A 20,902-nucleotide genomic window follows, 5' to 3' on the forward strand; every position below is an offset into this window, starting at 1 on the left:
GTAGCTGAGAAACACACCTGCTGTATTCTACATCCCTGCCTGCCTCCAGTGTTGGACTACACTTCCTTTGTCTTCCTCTGACCCGAGTTGCTCCTGTTCTGATACACTCTTCTTAGTAACACACCCGACTACTGGGATCTGATGTGAGTCTCCATCTCAATCTTCTGTTTCAAACTTTTCTTTGACACAACTCACACTTGTATACTCTTCCATTAGATTCCACCATCACTGCTTCTATCACTTTAAAGATCATGAGGGCCAGGCGTGGTGGAGCACACCTTCGATTCTAGCACTCATGGGTAGAGGCAGATGTATCTCTGAGTTCCAGGCCAGTTTGATTTACATAATCAATACCAGGATTACACAGCCACAGACCCTATCTCAAAAACGGTAGGTAGGTAGGTAGATAGGTGGTAGGTAGGTAGGTGGGTAGGTAGGTAGGTAGGTAGGTAGACAGACAGACAGACCGACAGACAGACCGACAGACAGACAGACAGATAAAATATGACCTTATGGGAAAATTCAGGAAGAAAAAAATAATAAAATATTGCAAAACACTAAGAGTTTCCTTAGTCATGCCATATAACATCTCCCTGCTTTATCTAAACATTTTCCCCCTTACAAGTTTAATTTATACTCTAAATAATATAAAAGATTTGTGTTTTTTATACCATACTTCCCAGAATGAACCCAAATACATCACAATATCTCAAATCTTTAACAAATGACATACAGTCGAGAAATACAATGAAACTTGTATATACAGAACCTACCTTTACCTAGGGGTGTGTGTTTCAAGACCACCCACTGAAAGCTGGACCCCATATAAACCATGCACTTACTTTCCTAAACACAGAACTGTGATGAAGCCGCATAAGCCTATCTCTAAGACTCACAAAGGCCTGAAAAACCTAGAGTCAGTTCACATACACAGGTACTCATGATAGTGATAACCTCACACATAGGAAGCTACTGGAAGTTCTAATCAAAATCTAATCAAAACAGCATTTTTGTGGCCAGTTTTCAAAGCGTCTTTCTTATTGTGCTGGCATTGTTTACTCTACTTTTATAAAATGTTAATTTACCTTTAACAAGTTTCGGGCTTGTCAATGTCAACATCCCAGCATGACCTGATAGGTCAAGACCACTAGCAAGCCATACTGGGCCACACAGAATATCTTCTTTATGATCCTCTAAGAATGGACATAACCTAAGACCTAAAAAGAAAAATACATATTTTTCTTTCAGTGAATTATCAGAAATCCAATAAAGATATATCCATCCCATTTCCATATGATACCACCACATAAAATACAGTACATAAGATGTGCTCAAACAAATCATCACCATGCTAAGAAAGTATAATCAGTTATCGCTGCGCTGCTTTCCACTCTCATTTTACATTTCACCTTCATTTTGAAAAGAGGATCTACAGAATCATGACTTGATTTCAAATTGCAAGGCAGTAAAGACTAAAACACAAGTATTAGTACTGCTATATTCACAAGGGTGAGATGGAAGTTACAGCACATTGCCAAAGCAGAATTACAGGTTATTTTTAATCATACTCTTAAACCGAGCTTTTGCAAGCCACAAGAAGTCTTCCCACAGGATGCATTACAATCACTACTCTTTACTGCCAGGGACAACAGCTCTGTGGTTGAACTCACACTGTGACTCCTCTACATCCATGGGGTGCATTTCTTCATTCAAATCAACCAGGGACGGGTTCCCATTTTGTTCCACTTCAATGTTAAGAGCTGGAGACAAAGGAAAGGTGATCTGCCTATCTACTGCTGTTTCTAGAGGATAAAAATATTAATAAACTTAATTTTGTTTAGTATCAATAATTTTTTGTGCCTAAAACTCTAAAATCTTCTGCTAAACAGGGAACTACTAGGATATTCACCATAGATGCTATACAATAGTTGCTGTCAAGAGGAAAAAATGAATCTCAATGTTTTTATTTTGTCTTCTCTACAAATAGTAATAAAATATTTCCCTGAAGTTATAACTTGTTGGCAACTAAATGAAAAGTTCGTCCCTGAGCTGCACAATACAAATACCTACAAAGTTGTAAAGGTACCAACTACCTAAGTCTAGACTCACTAAATGAAAATGTCATGAGAATATACAGAGCACACAGACGCACGCACGCACGCACGCGCGCGCGCACACACACACACACACACACACACACACACACACACACACACCACTTAAGTATGCAGACACACAAAAAAGCTCTGGCAAAGGAACATTTTCACATTAGAATCTTTGTACTCTTAGTGTCCTCATTTTATATTAAATTTATACTCTATTTTTTTTAATGAATTTTCAAAGACAAAAGGAAGAAAAAAAGAAAAAAAAAGTAGTAAGACGTAATATCTAGTTCCTACCATGGTAAATCCATGAAAAATTGCTATTATTTCTGGCATTACATAAAGGGCTACCTTGACTGATTACTGTCAAATAATAGTTTTCAAAACAGTTTTTCTTACCATCAAGTCTTCTTTAAAAAGACAAAGAGTAAAGCTGGCAGTCACCGAAGTGGAACTAATGTCATTTCACAAAAGACACAATTAAACTATTTACTGTCATAAATTCTGCAAATTACTGAGTTACTGGAAAAATCTGAAATGTATTTTGGATGACTCTGACTCTTGAATGATTTTAAAAAATAAAAGGTCAGCAGCTCTGGGGAGCAGAAGAGTCACCAGAACCCAGCCCAGCTCCTGTAAGGACGAAGCACAGGCAAAGTCTTCCGTGGGCGCTCTGAGCTCTTACCATTGGCCTTCCCTAGGCCTGGGGCTCTGTTCCTCAGCAGGCTCACTTGTATCTGGGGCACACTGGTGATGGTCGAGTTCAGAACAAATTTGAAGTCCACATGTCCCACCATGCAGGCTTTAGGTAGAACCAATTCAAATACATGTTCATCCCAGCTGTTGCTGTCAGATAAGGTAAAAAATGCTAAATAAAGTGAAAATCTTCCTTTATATACCAAAATCACATCACCTCTTCTACTCCTTGTTTTACATATTCCAACCAAAGTGTAGTGCTGCATACCTGCAAACACAGAACTCAGAGTTCTAAACAAAACTGAAACACAAAGACACTGCCTCAAAACAAGAAAAGGGGACATCCTTGCTAGGCGTCTGTCTGCAAGCATGAAGAGCACCATTAACAGTGTCCGGGACTGCTTCTTGCCTATGCGATGGGTCTCAGGTCGGGCTGGTTATTGGTTGGCCATTCCCTCAGTCTCGGCTCTATCACCCATCCCTGCATTTCTTGTAGACACAATAAATTATGGGTCAAAAGCTTTGTGGGTGGGTTGGTGTCCCTATCGCCCCACTGGAGTTCCTGTCAGGTTATAGGAGGTGGCCTCTTCAGGTTCCATATCCCCAATGAAGTGAGTCACAGCTAAGGACACCCCCATTGATTCTTGGGTGCTCCCCTTATCCCAGGTCTCTGTCTTCTCCTAGAGATGCTCCCCCCATCTCCTCACAACCATGTTATATATTTCCATCCATTATAAGGGTACCTAGCCACCTCTCCTGTCCTTCCTCACGCCTGATCCTGAACACCCCCTCCCTATTCTCCAGCAGCTGGCCCATACAGATACAGTACAAACACCCACACTCAAACAGTGGATGGAGCTTCAGGACTCTTATGGAGGAATGGAAGGAAGGATTGCAGCCTCTAAGGGGATAGGAACTCCCCAAGAAGACCAACAGAACAACTAACCCAGACCCTTAGGGCTCTCAGAGTCTCAATCATCAACCAAAGAACATACACAGGCTGAACCAAGGCCTTCCCAGACATATGTAGATGTGCAGCTTGGTCTTCATGTGAGTCCCGACCAACTGAAACGGGGCTATCCCAAAAATTATTGCCTGTAAGTGGGATGTGCTCTTCTAGCTGGGCTGCCTCATCTGGCTTCAGTGGGAGAGAACACACCTAGCCTCACAGAGACTTGATGTGTCAGGGTAGGGGGATACCCAGGGAGGTCCCTATTTGCCTAGAGAAGGAGAGGAAGGAATGAGGGGAAGGACTGTGGGAGGGAGTAACCGGGTGGTGGTCAGTGAGAGGAATATAAAGTGATTAAGTAGAAAATGTTTTTTTTTTAAAGAAAAAAATTAACAAAAAAATAAAAGAAAGGGGAGAACGAGTGGTGGTGGCACACACCTTTAATCTCAGCACTTGGTAGACAGAGGTAGGCAGAGCTCTGAGTTTGAGTCCAGCCTAATCTATAAAACTGAGTTCTAGGGCAGTCAGGGTTACACAGAGAAACCCTGTCTCAGAAAAAAAGAAAAGGAGGGAGGGAAGGGGAGGGAAGGGAAGGGGAAAAAAGAAAGGGAAGGGAAGAGGAGGGAGGAAAGGGAAAGGAAAAAGGAGGGGACAGAAGCTGCATAGGTTGCTCAGTGGCTAAAAGGACACATTTCCAGAGGACCAAAGCTCCTTTACAAGCACCGATGCTGGACAGCTCATAACCGCCACTAACTCCAGTACCAAGGCATCTGATAGCCTCTTTGGCCTCAATGGTCATACACATACAGGAGGCATACACTCAAACAGACATACATATATGAATGGATAAAAATAAGCCCCTGTTTTTTAAAGGTGAAACTTCAGGCATTGGTCTTACCTCAGCAATCTGTACCTGCCTTTGACCTTCAGAGGGCTTCTATAATATATCAATTACCTCAAGATTCCTGGGCCCAACCTAGATCTAGGAATGAGATCCTGGAATCTTCATTGTAAAACAAGAATTTCTTACTTCATCTATTCTACTGCTACAAATTCTCCTCTCTCACACCAGAGGTTAATATATCAGGAAATTCTGTGCCCTTTACCTTTAAAGTATATCCAGATTCCCACTCCTCCTTTCACCCTCTCCATCATTATCACTATCTTCTGAGGTACCATCAACAGTTCAAGAACCAAACTCAAGTCTTTGCATCTATCAGTACCTACCATCACCGCAGTCCATACCCATGACCACCTGCTATCAAGTCCTACAGAAGACTCAAGAGCAATCCTGTACTATCTATTGTGGTCAAAGCTGTTCTGTGCTCAAAGGCCTCTAACCCCTTACCTCCTACAATGTAGAAGTAGGACCTTACTTCCTACCATTGAGTTCTCCCTACCACATTCACAACCCTCCAACAACAGTGGTTTTCTTACTCTACAAGTCGTAAGATATGCTAAGTCAGGGGTTTAATAATTTGCTTTCAGAATCTCTATACGGAGCTTTCTAGGGGTGTTGTCTCTTGCGCATGTCTTCTCCCCTCCCCAACCTCTAGGTTAATCTAAAATCACAGCCATCTTTGAACTATAACTATATAGCATAGGATATATCTCACTAAAATACAACTTTCACAAGACAAGTGTCTGTTTCACACAAGTATTGGTTTTACACACAAGTATTTAAGTAAGTATTTGTTAAAAAAAAAAAAAACTCTGAACTATCAAATAACAAATAGTAGGTCATCTATCATCTTACAAGTCAAAGCAATACAGGAATATCCAAAATGAAATGACAAATACAAGGAGAAAGTTATTAATACACCAATATTAGGAGAAATGGCAACAGAGCTGAGAACTCCATGTTACTTCTAACAAGGTTCTCAAGCTCCTTGGTGAAGCCTCATACCTGTCGGTCTGCAGTTTCCAAGTCCGGGTGTGTTGAGCAGCATCTCCATGGTGCTGCTGATGCAGATGCTGAGGGTGCCTTCTTTGCTGCTGTTCTTGCTGAACTTCTACCCAACATGGAGGAACAGTTGCTGAAAATCGTGGAGTCAGTGTCTCAAATCGAGTTAGCTCTACTAGAGACGTCAAGATTTCAAGTGTAAAAGGCTGGTCCACCAATAAATCAACTCCTTAACAGTAGTAAGTGCAGTATTTGAAACAGATTTTAAAAGAAAAAGAAAAGACATTATTTTAGTACATGTGTTTTGTTTATTCAAAATACAATGCCAAATGTATGAAAAACCAAATAAGCTAAGGAATCTTTATTCCTTACTACACGGTACTGGCTATGGAACAACTCAGACTCAGTACTCCCAATCCAGTCTGTTAGCGAATAACTGAAGGCGACATAGCCAATGGTACTAAAATACTAATCAGCACACTCAGATCAGTGACTAACTTTGGTAACATGTGACAGATCAGATCAGGTAACTTTGGTAACATGCTACTGACAAAGCAAATGCAAGGTAGCAGCAACAACATAAGAAATGCCCTTTTATAATCATGTAAAACGGCCAAAGAATGAACTAGTCTTTCTCTTCTGTGATAAAGAAATCTTCTAGACACGCCAGCAGCAAATAAACATCAAAAATGACCATATTCTATGCAACTAATTACTAAAATCACTACATTGACAAACTAGTGATCATCAAAAGTTTACTTTTTATACAAGAGAAAAACACCAAAATGCTGAACTATCAGATACCATAAAGAATGAGAACTTAGATATTACTCCCATTTAGCATGTGTTTTAACATTTTTTTTATGGGGAGGAATTGAGTCGGAGTTTCACAGTGTGGACAAAACTGGCCTCAAACTCACCTACTCCAGGGTCTGAGACTCTCAAGTGCAGGCATTGAAGATGGGAAACACTACATCTAACTCTTAAACACATTTTCACTGAAAATGACTTAAGCTTCTTTTATTGACTTATTTGCTGCACTTTAAAATGTTTATTAGTATTCTGTGAAAATTTACTCCATTAAATATTGTTTATGAATCTCTGCCTGCATGTGTGTATGTACACCATGGTATGCCTGGTAGCAGTGGAGGTTAGAAGAGGGTGTCAGATCTGAATTACGGGGGCTATGAGTCACTGGATGGGTACTGGAAATCAAACCCAGGTTATGTACAAGAGCAGTGAGCATTTTTCACTGCCGACCTAACTCTCTGGCCCTTTCCTTTTCTGTTTGTTGTTTGTTTTTGTTTTGTTTTCTTTTGTTTGTGAGAAAAGAATTCACTATGTCCCCTTGGCTAGCCTGCAACCACAGTTTCAACCAATCTATGCTGTCTCTGCCTCCTGAATACTGGAATCCAATTTGGGCCACCACGCCTTGCTTAAATCTCTTTTAAACATCAGATTGAAAAGATAACCTGTGGTGCATGCTAAGAGTTACCAACCCACAAAAGGAATGACTGGATATAGAGAGGGAGAGGTACAAGGGGGTAGAGGTCAGTGAGAGGACTCCTCTGACAGACGCTAAGCACTGGCTTTGATCTGCAGCATTGGGGAGGAGGAGGAAACAGACAATGGACTGGATGAAGTGTGACAGACAAAGGGAAAGAGAACATCAAACATCAAGAGCATGAAACAAAACTATGTATGCCATAAGTCAGAGCTGGCTCCATGGTTAGGAGCATTGGCTCACAACTGTCTGTAACTCCAGTTTCAGGGGGCTTAATGTCCTCTTCTGGACTGTGCAACATCAGATATGTATGTGGTATTGGTGCACAGACATATATGTAGGTAATACCTCAAACACATAAAATAAACAATTTTAAAAATATGTTTTAAAAGAAATCCTCAAGTTTTCCTGGGCACGGTAGCATATACCTGTTATCCCAGTAAATCAGAAGGCAGGACTAGGTGATATCTGAATTGGAGGCCAGCCTGGTCTACCCAGTAAGTTCCATGCTAGCCACAGCTACATAATAAAACCTTTTTTATTTTTAAAGAAGCATTGTTATTGAAAAAAAAATTACTATTTTTTTTTAGCAGCAACCTATAGTTATTTCAAGCCAAGAGCTGGAATTAACATCCTATTGCTAATTCTTTTATAAAATTAACTCTAAAAGCAGGAGAGTAAGGATAGGAACAAAAAGCAAAAGTAGCAAGTGAGTCACTAGAGAACACCACCCAGCCCTTTGTCAAGAGACATAGGTGATGTATCAATTCAGCTCAGGTAATACTGACAGACTTGTAACTGGAGTTTGGCCATGGAGGGTGTGACCATCGAAAACAATGCACACAGTGCTATCCAGGAGTTGGAGATGGGGCAGTAACAATGTAAACACACCCCAGCAGTAAGAATACCTCTTAGCTATTCAATTACATGTATTATTAAGACTACTCCTCCACTCCATTGATTCTACACTCACTTAATGTTCCTTCTTATTTTGATTCATTTTTTTATTCTTTGTGTGTGTACATGCCTTTATGTGAGCATGTACATGTGAATACAGGCGCCCTCGGAAAGCAGAAGCATCAGATCTACTGGAGGAAGAATGAACTGCTGAAGGCAAATGAACTCTACTTCTCTAGAAGAGCAGAAAGTGCTCTTAATCGCTGAGCCTCTTCTCCAGCTCCAAAGTCCCTCTCTTTCACCTTGTACTCCTTGATTAAACTAAAAACTATGTACTGAGAGAAAAACACAGGCAAGATGGCTCTGTGGGTAAAAGTGCCAACTACCAAACCTAACAACCTGGATTCAGTCCCAGGACTCATAGAGTAGAGAGAACCAACTCCTACAGTTTGTTCTGACTTCCACACAAGTGCTGTGGTACGCATACAGATACAGACAAAGACACAACACACACAGATACAGAGACACACGAAAGAAAGAAAGAAAGAAAGAGAGAGAGAGAGAGAGAGAGAGAGGGAGGGAGGGAGGGAGGGGGGGGGAGGGAGGGAGGGAGGGATTCACAAAAACATAAGAGAAATGATGTTTTGACTTCTTAGGCAGACATCCCAAATAGAGTAGTCTATGAAAATCCTTTCTTTCTATACCAAGTTTGTATAACATTTTTCAGCTACCAGAATGAGTGTAATAATAAGCCATTCAAAGAATGCCTTTCTAAACAGAGCAGTGAAGACTTTATTATAAGAAAGAATATTGCAAGGATATATTCAATTATTTAAAAAAGTAGTATCTTACCTGAAATACCAGGACTTGAAGGATTTGATAAAGGTCTGGAACCTTCTAAAGATGGTTCTATTCCTTTAGAAAGGGATCCATCTACCAGAATATCAGCTTCATCAATATCATCACAAGTTCCTCCAATTTGGAGAAAATGAAGCTCACCACCTATAGTATAGTAAAATTTCATCAACAAACACATAGAAAATAGTTTTTTAATTAAGTGGAATATTATTTAAAATTCACAATTTGTCCTAATAGTACTTGACACCTAGATAAACACTATAGCAGTTACTCGTGTCAAATAATTTGGAAATTTAATTGCAATGACAAAACCAATTTAGTAAAGAAAATAGCATACAGAGATTTATCTCAAGACTACTAAGATGGTTCAGTGGTTAAAAGCACTTCTTCATGCATAGGACCTGGCTTCAATTTCTACCACCTACATGGTGGCTCACACCATTTGTAACTTCAATTCCAGGGGATCTTACAGCTGTTTGCCCTCCAAGGGCACAAGCACATGCACAGACATACACATGCACACAAAACATTAATACACATTTGTTAAAAGGTATTTATTCCCATACTCATTACATTATAGAACACAATAGTTTAACTAATTTATCTAAACTTTACTAAAAACTTTTAAGAAGGCAGGTCTGTTATCTTATAGAAGGGAACGCTAACACAGTATCTATATATATTAACATCCATAGCCTAATCTCTTAATTCCAGGAGTAGTAAAAATAAACAAATATTTTTAACTTTGGATGTGCTCACAATGAAATTTTTACCAAGCAAATCAAATTTCTAGTTTTCATACCTGTCACATAAAAACTTACAGCAAACTCAGCAAATATGTGAAACTAAAAACAAAAATCCATGATTACAAATAATGTTCCACTGTAACATGGTTTATGCAGTTACACTTCCAAGAGAAGCTATGTGTGTGTACAAAATATACTTTATACATAAACTCTGACAGTTATATACCTTATAGAGTATGACACTCAGCTTTTCCCTCATATATGTATGTGTATATATGAGAGACTATAAAGACCTACAGCCAACCAAGGGGAGGTAAATCATGAAAACCAGGCAACTCACTGCCACTTCCTAAGGAAATGTGACCTATAAACTTTAAGAGTTAAAACATGTTAGTTTCAAGTGGATGCCAACAAGACATTCTACTTGAGGTTACAGTTTTATGTAGAACAAGCAAAGCACTAAACACCAAGCACCTATCAGAATTACAAGTAGCAAGACAAGTACCAAGGGCTGGACAAACTCTACCCACATAACCCTTAGATGCTTCACAAATGGTCAGCAACAACCAGAGAGGTCCCAAGTCAGCCCAGGCTATTAAGCCTCCACATCAATGCAAAAGAAACTTGAGGAGTCCCATTAGAAAATAAAGGCAGAAACAGACACGACCAGTCTGCATAAAGTTGTGAGACACAGAATCTGAACGAACTCTAAGGTATTCTGACACAGAAACAGTAAGAAACAATCCCTCCTCCAAACCTCTTATGGCAACAAAGCAACCCTATTTAAACTCAGGAGGGAGGGAGAGAAGGAGTAGCATGTTGGGAGGTGTGGCCTTGTTGAAGTAGGTGTGCCATTGTGGGTGTGGGCAATGAGAATCACATCCTAGCTGCTTGGAAGCCAGTATTCTGCTAGCAGCCTTCAAATGAAAATGTAGAACTCAAGCCCCTCCTGTATCATGGCTGCCTGGATGCTGCTATGCTCCTGCCTTGATGAGAATGGACTGAACCTCTGAACCTGTCAGCCAGTTCCAGATAAATGTTGTCCTTATAAGAATTGCCTTGGCCGTGATGTCTGTTCACAGCAGACGGTGTGTGTGTATGTGTGGTGTGGAATCTTATTGGGAAGGAGGGAGAAATAGAGGAAAGGAGACAAGGAGGGAGGGACTGTGCCTGCCTCTGTCTGTCGGGGTGTGTGTGTGTGTGTGTGTGTGTGTGTGTGTGTGTGTGTGTGTGTGTGTAAAAGAACACAAAGAGGAGGAAGATAAAATAGGATAATATGGGAGGATATAATTATAATCAAAATACACTATATACCTGTGTAAATTTTAAATTAAAATAAACAAACAAGCCTTAAAAATAAAAACCAAGGGGGAAAATAAGGACAGCCATCTGCAATGACACACTGCAAAGAAAACAGACTTCACTAGGTAAAAACAATCCTTAGGAGGAGAATAGACTGAGCTTCTGTAATACTAAATGCCCAGCCATAAATTAGGATGTACCAAGAAAGGTAAGTTACCCGACACTTATTGAGGAAGAGGGAAAAGGAGCTAGCCTTGGTGGCATATTATCTTTAATCCCAGTAATCAAGAGGCATAAATAGGTGGGGGAAAACTTCACTAACTTAATGGGAAACTTTACCCCTCAAGTCTGCTCAGGTTCAATGAGAGAGCTACATGCAAACCGTTAATAGTCAGGGGCTGGAAGGATAGTGGTGTGCAAAGGGCTTGATTGACTGTGGCTCTAGCACAGGACTAGAGTCACATTCCCAGCATCACTGTCAGCTTGCAACTCTTCCTCGAAGAGATCTTATTGTTTCTGGCCTTTAAGGATACAAGAATTCACAAGCAATAATCCAAAATAACAAAAATAAATATTTAAAACCAACATATTCCCATGTTCTAACAGAGAAACTTAACAGAGATGGAAAAAAAAGTTTGAATTGAAAACTATACTCAGCTTTTAAAAATTAACTTTTTAAGACAGGGCTTCTTAGTGTATGTAGCCCTGGCTGTCCTGGAACTGGATCCAGAGAACAGGCTGGCCTTGAACTCACAGAGATCCACCTCCACTAAAGGCGTGAGCCAGCACCACCCAGCAAAACAGCATAGATAAAACAAAGGAATTTCTGAACTCAAAGACAGGCTACCAGAGAAAGACAATTTGAGAGGAAAAGAAGATGGCAGGAAATTCTGGATAATATAAAAGTAAGTATTTGAGGTACTGGCAATCAAGACAGACTTGAGAAGGAAAAATGGGTAGAAAGTTTATGTTAAAAACAGTATTAAAAGAAAAACTCCCAAAGTTAAATAGTATAAATATCCAGGCACAAAAGGGTCAAATTTATCAAACTCAACACCAAGACATTATATAACCAATCTCTCACAGATGAAAGGTAAAAGATTCTCATGACTATAAGAGGAAAGAAGCATACCCATCTGTGCGCTCAATTTACACTTTTCTTGACTGCTGGCCACTGAAGAGAAACATTGTGGGTTTTATGTTTTGTTTTGAAATGGGGTCTCACTCCTTGATGACCTGGAATGTTCTATGTAAACCAGATTGGCCTCAAACTCAAATCTACCTGTCTCTGCCACAGGACTGATGGAATTAAAGCACTCTAAGCTTGCCAACAGAAACTTTATAAAGGTAAGAAAATAGCAAGTTTTCGAAGATCTGAAACAAACAAAAATTTCCAATACTGTAACTAAAAAGCTATCTTTTAGAAACAAAGAAGAGATACTTTCACGTACAAACAAAAGCTGAAGGAATATTTTTAACAGTCAGGGTTTTTTGGGTTTTTTTTTTGTTTTTTGTTTTTTTTGTGGTTGTTTTTGGTTTTGTTGTATGTCTTGCTCAAGTAAACTAGGCTGCTCTTGAATTCATGATGGAGAGAAGGGTAGATCCTGACTCACTAAGGTTACAGGATCTACCACTACCACAGCTTCCACTCCTAACACATTCTACTACAAAAGTTAAGGAAGGGGTTCCAAAACGAAGGAATAAGGAAAAAAACAGAAACACATACAAATTAATGGTAACAGTAGTCATACAAATTCAAGCCAATATAAAAATGCAAAGAGAAACACTTCTGAAAATGCAGACAGGAATGGAACACAACTGCAAAGATTGTTATAAATAGCTTTCATTACTCGTTTGTGTTCTTATCCTTTCCTTTAAATTTTTATTACATTTATTTTGTCTATATTTATGCTTTCCAGTAACCGGTTCCCTGCTTCTACCATGTGGGTTACAGGGGTGAAATCTGGGGTGGCTGGCAAGTGCCTTTGCCCACTGAACCATTTCAGTGTCTCCTATGAACTTACTATCATTTCAGTGTCTCCTGTTCTTACTCATACAATCCTATGAACTTACTATCATTTCAGTGTCTCCTGTTCTTACTCATACAATCCTATGAACTTACTATCATTTCAAAGCAACTTGTTAGAATAATAAAAATGTTCCCCACATTTATATTAACAACATCAGTATCCATAAGCAAACCAAAACTGAGCAATTAAATAGCACAAAATACCGAAATATTAATCATTAAACTACAAAAAGAAATTATAGGGACAGTAAAAAAAATTAGAAAAAAAAGTAGTAGAATAGCTGTAGTAAGACCATTCCTATCCTGATTGCCTTAAATATAAGACTGAGTAGGGACTCAATTCTATGTCACGTTACAGAAACCCACTATATAATTCTATGACCTATGACTAACAGTAATGAAATGAATGCAATGGAACTACAAAGAAATGTAATAAAAATGGGGAATACCCCATGCAAACCACAAACCAAAGGAAAGCAGGAGTGTGATTAACAATACTGGTAACATCAAAAGAAATAAAAAGCAGTGAAGAAGGTCATTATATAATGTAGAAGACTCAATTCAGCAAATAAACAAACTTGTTTTCAATGGAAGGGTGGCAGAAACAATGGGATCTATGCCCATATCTACTCCAGCTTCCTGTATGAACACAGAAGGATCACTGGGGTTTGCTCATGATCAAACTAATTCCAGGTTTAGTGAGAAACCCTATGTCTTAAGAATAAGGCAAAAGAATCATAATACAGGACAGCAAACAGATCCCCTGGCTTCCATGAGCATATGGTCACATATAAAAAGCACACGTATACAGAAAATAACAAAACATAATACAAAAACTGTCATAATCAAGTCAGCCGATACCGGAATAAAAGGACACAAAAAAAAGAAAACCTAAGACATACATACATACATTCAAAACCATTCAAAACCAAAAAAAAAAAAAAAAAAAAAAAAACAAACCATAAATGAAACAGTTTTGGGAATAGTTAATGCCCACATACAGAAGAGTAAATTTAGATCATTGTCTCTCAACTGTATCATCTCAAAGAAAATGAGACTTAAATGTAAGACCTAAACCATTCTAGGCAAGATTACTCATACCTTTAATCCTATACATCAGAGACTAAGGGGGAGGAATGATGGAGTTTGAAGCTAACCGGGACTACTCCTAATACATTCCTGGCCTGCTGATTACAGAATAAGGTCCTGTCTCAAACAAAAACAAAGAAAAAAAAGAAAGAAAACTATTAAAACAAAACAAAGGACAACCATTTCAGAACATGAAATGAGCAGAGATTTTTCAGACCAGAACAAAAGCAAAAGAAATGAATAGGGAAAAAAACAAATGGGATTACATAAAACTAAAAGGCAAAAGAGTACTATGACACTCAGTCAGAGCTACATAATTAAAAAAAACTGTCTCAAAATATGAAAAATAAAAATAAAAAGCCATGTGGAGAGAGCTGATCGCCCAGATGTGTAGGCAATTCTAAGACTGCAGGGCAGGAGAGACTGCCATTTCTGCCCACCTTTGCCCACATCCCTGGCCAAAGAGGAAACTGTATAGGGCCTCTGGGCACAGGAAGATAGGGGCAGTCAAGCTGCAGGAGGCCTGAGGTCCACACTGCACCAGGATCCGAAGGGACCCAGTAAAAGATCTCCCTGCACCCAAATCCCATGGGAGGGAGAGCTAGACCTTCAGAAGGGCAGACACACCTGGGAAACCAGAGGAGACTACAGTCTGCCCACATTTCTGACTCTAGAGGAAAATGCCTAGCACCATCCTGGCCCCCTGCCCACAGGGACCCAGGAGAAGTAGGGGCAGGCCCTTCTGGTTTCTGCCCACAGGAAGAGCAGAAAGCCAGTGGACAGGAATGACTACACGCCTGGAAGCAGAACACTCTGTCCCCATAACTGGCTGAAAGAAAACAGGAAAACAGGTCTACAGCACTCCTGACACACAGGCATATAGGATGGTCTAACCACTGTTAGAAATAGAAGAACAAGGTAACACCAGAGACAACCTGATGGCGAGAGGCAAGCACAGGAACCCAAGCAACAGAAACCAAGACTACATGACATCACCAGAGCCCAATTCTCCCACCAAAGCAAACACTGAATATCCAACACACCAGAAAAGCAAGATCTAGATTTAAAATCACATTTGATCATGATGATGGAGGACTTTAAGAAAGACATAAAGAACTCCCTTAGAGAAACGCAGGAAAACACAAGGAAACAAGTCGAAGTCCTTAGAGAGGAAACAAAAAAATCCCTGAAAGAATTACAGGAAAACACAATCAAACAGGTGAAGGAATTGAACATGGAAATAGAAACAAAAAAGAAAACACAAAGGGAGACAACCCTGGATATAGAAAACCAAAGGAAGAAACAAAGAGCCGCAGATACAAGCATCACCAACAGAATACAAGAGCTAGAAGAGAGTCTCAGGAGCAGAAGATTACATAGAAATCATCGACACAACTGTGAAAGATAAGGTAAAATGAAAAAACCTACTGGCCCAAAATATACAGGAAATACAGGACACAATGAGAAAATCAAACCTAAGGATAATAGGTATAGAAGAGAGTGAAGACTTCCAACTAAAAGGACCAGTAAATATCTTCAACAAAATCATAGAATAAAACTTCCCTAACCTAAAGAAAGAGATGCCCATAAGCATAAAAGCAGCCTACAGAACTCCAAATAGACTGGACCAGAAAAGAAACTCCTCCCGTCACATAATAGTCAAAACATCAAATGCACAAAACAAAAAAAGAATATTAAAAGCAGTAAGAGAAAAAGGTCAAGTAACATATAACAGCAGACATAGCAGGATTACACCAGACTTCTCACCAGAGACTATGAAAGCCAGAAGATCCTGGACAGATGTCATACAGACCCTAAGAGAACACAAATGTCAGCCCAGGTTACCAAATCCAGCAAAACTCTCAATTAACATAACTGGAAAAACGAAGAAATTCCATGACAAAACGAAATTTACACAGTATCTTTCTACAAATCCAGCCCTACAAAGGATAATGAATGGTAAAGCCCAACACAATGAGGCAAGCTACACCCTAGAAAAAGCAAGAAACTAATCGTTTGGCAAAAAAACAAAGAGAAGACAAGCACACAAACATAATCTCACCTCCAAGTACGAAGATAACAGGAAACAACAATCACTATTCCTTAATCTCTCTCAACATCAATGAACTCAATTCCCCAATAAAAAGACACAGATTAACAAACTGTATATGCATTTTGCTGCCTACAGGAAACACACCTCAGAGACAAAGACAGACACCTATCTCAGATTAAAAAAATAGAAAACAAGTATACAAGAAAATGATCTGAAGATGAAAGCTGGAGTGGCCATTCTAATATCGAATAAAATCGATTTTCAACCAAAAGAAATTAAAAAGGATAGGGAAGGACAATGCATATTCATCAAAGCAAAAATCCACCTAGATGAACTCTCAATCACAAATATCTTATGCTCCAAATACAAGGGCACCTACATACATAAACGAAACCTTACTAAAGCTCAAAGCATACATTGCACCTCACAAAAAAATAGTAGGAGATTTCAACACCCCACTCTCATCAATGGACAGATCATGGAAACAGAAATTAAACAGAGACATAGACAGATTACAGAACTTATGAACCAAATGGACTTAACACATATTTATAGAACATTCTATCCTAAAGCAAAAGGATATACCTTCTTCTCAGCTCCTCATGGTACTTTCTGCAAAATTAACCATATAATCGGCCACAAAACAGGCCTCAACAGATACAGAAAGATAGAAATAATCCCATGAGTCCTATGAGACCACCATGAGCTAAAGCTGGTCTTCAATAACAATAAGGAAAGAAAGCCCACATATACATGGAAGGTGAACAATGCTCTACTCAATCATAAACTGGTCAAGGAAGAAGTAAAGAAAGAAATTAAAGACTTCTTAGAATTTAATGAAAATGAAGGTACAACACACCCAAACTTATGGGACACAATGAAAGCTGTGCTAAGAGGAAAACTCACAGCTCTGAGTGCCTGCAGAAAGAAACAGGAGAGAGCAGCTAGACAGCACACCTAAAAGCTCTAGAACAAAAAGAAGGAAATATGCCCAGGAGGAGTAGAAGGCAGGAAATAATCAAACTCAGAGCTGAAATCAACCAAGTAGAAATAAAAAGGACTATACAAAGAATCAACAGAACCAAAAGCTGGTTTTTCGAGAAAATCAACAAGATAGATCAACCCTTAGCCAGACTAACCAGAGGACACAGAGAATGTCCAAATTAACAAAACCAGAAATGAAAAGGGAGACATAACTACAGAATCAGAGGAAATTCAAAAAGTGATCAGAACCTACTACAAAAGCCTATATTCAACAAAACTTGAAAATCTGGAGGAAATGGACAATTTCCTAGACAGATACCAGGTGCCAAAGGTAAATCAAAAACAGATGAACCATTTAAACAACCCCATAATGCCTAAAGAAATAGAAGCAGTCATTAAAAGTCTCCCAACCAAAAAGAGCCCAGGTCCAGACGGGTTTAGTGCAGAATTCTATCAGACCTTCATAGAAGACCTCATACCAATACTATCCAAACTATTCCACAAAATTGAAACAGATGGAGCACTCCCGAATTCCTTCTATGAAGCCACAAATACTCTAATACCTAAACCACACAAAGACCCAACAAAGAAAGAGAACTTCAGACCAATTTCCCTTATGAATATCGACTCAAAAATACTCAATAAAATTCTTGCAAACCGAATCCAAGAATACACCAAAACAATCATCCATCGTGGTGATCAAGTAGGCTTCATCCCAGGTATGCAGGGATGGTTTAATATATGGAAAACTTTCAATGTAATCCACTATATAAACAATCTGAAAGATAAAAATCACATGATCATTTCATTAGATGCTGAGAAAGCATTTGACAAAATTCAACACCCCTTCATGATAAAAGTCCTGGAAAGAATAGGAATTCAAGGCCCATACCTAAACATAATAAAAGCCATATACAGCAAACCAGTCGCTAACATTAAACTAAATGGAGAGAAACTTGAAGCAATCCCACTAAAATCAGGGACTAGACAAGGCTGCCCACTCTCTCCCTACTTATTCAATATAGTTCTTGAAGCTCTAGCCAGAGCAATCAGACAACAAAAGGAGGTCAAGGGGATACAGATCGGAAAAGAAGAAGTCAAAATATCACTTTTTGCAGATGATATGATAGTATATTTAAGTGATCCCAAAAGTTCCACCAGAGAACTACTAAAACTGATAAACACCTTCAGCAAAGTGGCTGGGTATAAAATTAACTCAAATAAACCAGTAGCCTTCCTCTACACAAAAGAGAAATAAGCCGAGAAAGAAATTAGGGAAATGACACCCTTCATAATAGTCCCAAATAATATAAAGTACCTCGGTGTGACTTTAACCAAGCAAGTGAAAGATCTGTATGATAAGAACTTCAAGCCTCTGAAGAAAGAAAATGAAGGAGACCTCAGAAGATGGAAAGGTCTCCCATGCTCATGGATTGGCAGGATTAATATAGTAAAAATGGCCATTTTGCCAAAAGCGATCTACAGATTCAATGCAATCCCTATCAAAATACCAATCCAATTCTTCATAGAGCTAGACAAAACAATTTCCAAATTCACCTGGAATAACAAAAACCCCAGGATAGCTAAAACTATCCTCAACAATGAAAGGACTTCAGGGGGAATCACTATCCCTGAACTCAAGCAGTATTACAGAGCAATAGTGATAAAAACTGCCTGGTATTGGTACAGAGACAGACAGATAGACCAATGGAATAGAATTGAAGACCCAGAAATGAACCCACACACCTATGGTCACTTGATTTTTGACAAAGGAGCTAAAACCATCCAATGGAAAAAAGATAGCATTTTTAGCAAATGGTGCTGGTTCAACTGGAGGTCAACATGTAGAAGAATGCAGATCGATCCATGCTTATCACCCTGTACAAAGCTTCAGTCCAAGTGGATCAAGGACCTCCACATCAAACCAGATACACTCAAACTAATAATAGAAGAAAAAGTGGGGAAGCATCTCAAACACATGGGCACTAGAGAAAATTTCCTGAACAAAACACTGATGGCTTATGCTCTAAGATCATGAATCTACAAATGGGCTCTCATAAAACTACAAAGCTTCTGTAAGGAAAAGGACAGTGTTCTTAGGACAAAACGGCAACCAACAGACTGGGAAAAGATCTTTACCAATCCTACTGACAGAGGGCTCATATCCAAAATATACAAAAGACTCACGAAGTTACACTGCAGGGAGACAAATAACCCTATTTTTTAAAAAAAATGGGTTTCAGAGCTAACCAAAGAATTCACAGCTGAGGAATTTCAAATGGCTGAGAAGCACCTAAAGAAATGTTCAACATCTTTAGTCATAAGGAAAATGCAAATCAAAACAACCCTGAGATTCCACCTCACACCAGTCAGAATGGCTAAGATCAAAAACTCCGGCAACAGCAGATGCTGGCCAGGATGTGGAGAAAGAGGAGCATTCCTCCATTGTTGGTGGGATTGCAGACTAGTACTACCATTCTAGAAATCAGTCTGCAGGTTCCTCAGAAAATTGGATTGCACTACCTGAGGACCTCTCTTGGGCATATACCCAAAAGATGTTCCAACAAATAACAAAGACACATGCTCCATTGTGTTCATAGCAGCCTTATTTATAATAGCCAGAAGCTGGAAAGAACCCAAGTGGATATTATCCCACATGCTTGAATTACCCTAGATGCATAGAACACATGAAACTCAAGAAGGATGACCAAAATGCAGATGCTTCACTCCTTCTTTAAAAGGGGAACAAGAATACCCTTAGGAGGGGATAGGGAGGCAAAGTTTAGAACAGAGGCAGAAGGAACACCCATTCAGAGCCTGTCCCACATGTGGCCCATACATATACAGCCACCAAACTAGATAAGATGGATGAAGCAAAGAAGTGCAGGCTGACAGGAACCGCATGTAGATCTCTCCTGCAAGACACAGCCAGAATATGGCAAATACATAGGCAAATGCCAGCAGCAAACCACTGAACTGAGAACCGGAGCCCTACTGACCCCTGCTGACGGAATCAGTGTAAGGACTGAAAGAGCCTGAAGGGGCTCGAGACCCCATATGTACAACAATGCCAAGCAACCAGAGCTTCCAGGGACTAAGCCACTACGTAAAGACTATACATGGACTGACCCTGGGCTCCAACCTCATAGGTAGGAATGAATAGCCTAGTAAGGGCACCAGTGGAAGGGGAAGCCCTTGGTCCTGCCAACGCTGGACCCGCAGTGAACGGGCTTCTTGGGGGGAGGGTGGTAATGGGGGGGGATGGGGAGCAGAACACCCATGGGAAGGGGAGAGGTTAGGGGGATGTTGGCCTGGAAACCTGGAAAGGGAATAACATTTGAAATGTAAAGAAGAAATACCGAATTTAATAAAGATGGGGGAAAAAAGAAAGAATTAAAAGTATGATAAATAAAAATAAATACATAAATAAATAAGCACAATAACCAGTAAGAAACATGCAATGGAGTGCAGACCTAACTCGAAGCATTAGAGAATAGGCAGAGTGCATACATAAAAGGTGCTATCAACCGTCTGTGGTCCCTCAGAGAGGGTCAGACGCTTTCTTCTGGCCTTCCCAGACACTGCATGAATATGGCGCACAGTCGTACACACACGAAAATACTGCACCACATAAAACTTAAGCGTTTTTTAACATTATTTTTAAAAACATATCAAAGCAATATAGGGGCCCATGAGATAGTTTAGTGGCAATTCCTGCCAAGCCTGATAATATGAGTTCAATCCCGGGAACCTATAGTGGAAGGAGGAAGCTGTGCACACATACAAATGT

General features: G+C 39.5%; 1 protein-coding gene across 1 annotated transcript in view; it reads right to left on the minus strand.

Annotated features, from left to right (window-relative positions):
- Birc6 (baculoviral IAP repeat-containing 6) overlaps window positions 1–20,902 on the minus strand; it is a 193,433-nt gene that overhangs the window by 109,832 nt on the left and 62,699 nt on the right. Inside the window, 5 exon segments of the mRNA NM_001170596.3 lie at window positions 1,086–1,217; window positions 1,671–1,760; window positions 2,788–2,948; window positions 5,654–5,879; window positions 8,904–9,053. Coding sequence (NP_001164067.1) covers window positions 1,086–1,217; window positions 1,671–1,760; window positions 2,788–2,948; window positions 5,654–5,879; window positions 8,904–9,053 — 759 coding nt within the window.

The sequence above is a fragment of the Rattus norvegicus genome, chromosome 6 (assembly GCF_036323735.1).
Source record: "Rattus norvegicus strain BN/NHsdMcwi chromosome 6, GRCr8, whole genome shotgun sequence".
Lineage (NCBI taxonomy): Eukaryota > Metazoa > Chordata > Mammalia > Rodentia > Muridae > Rattus > Rattus norvegicus.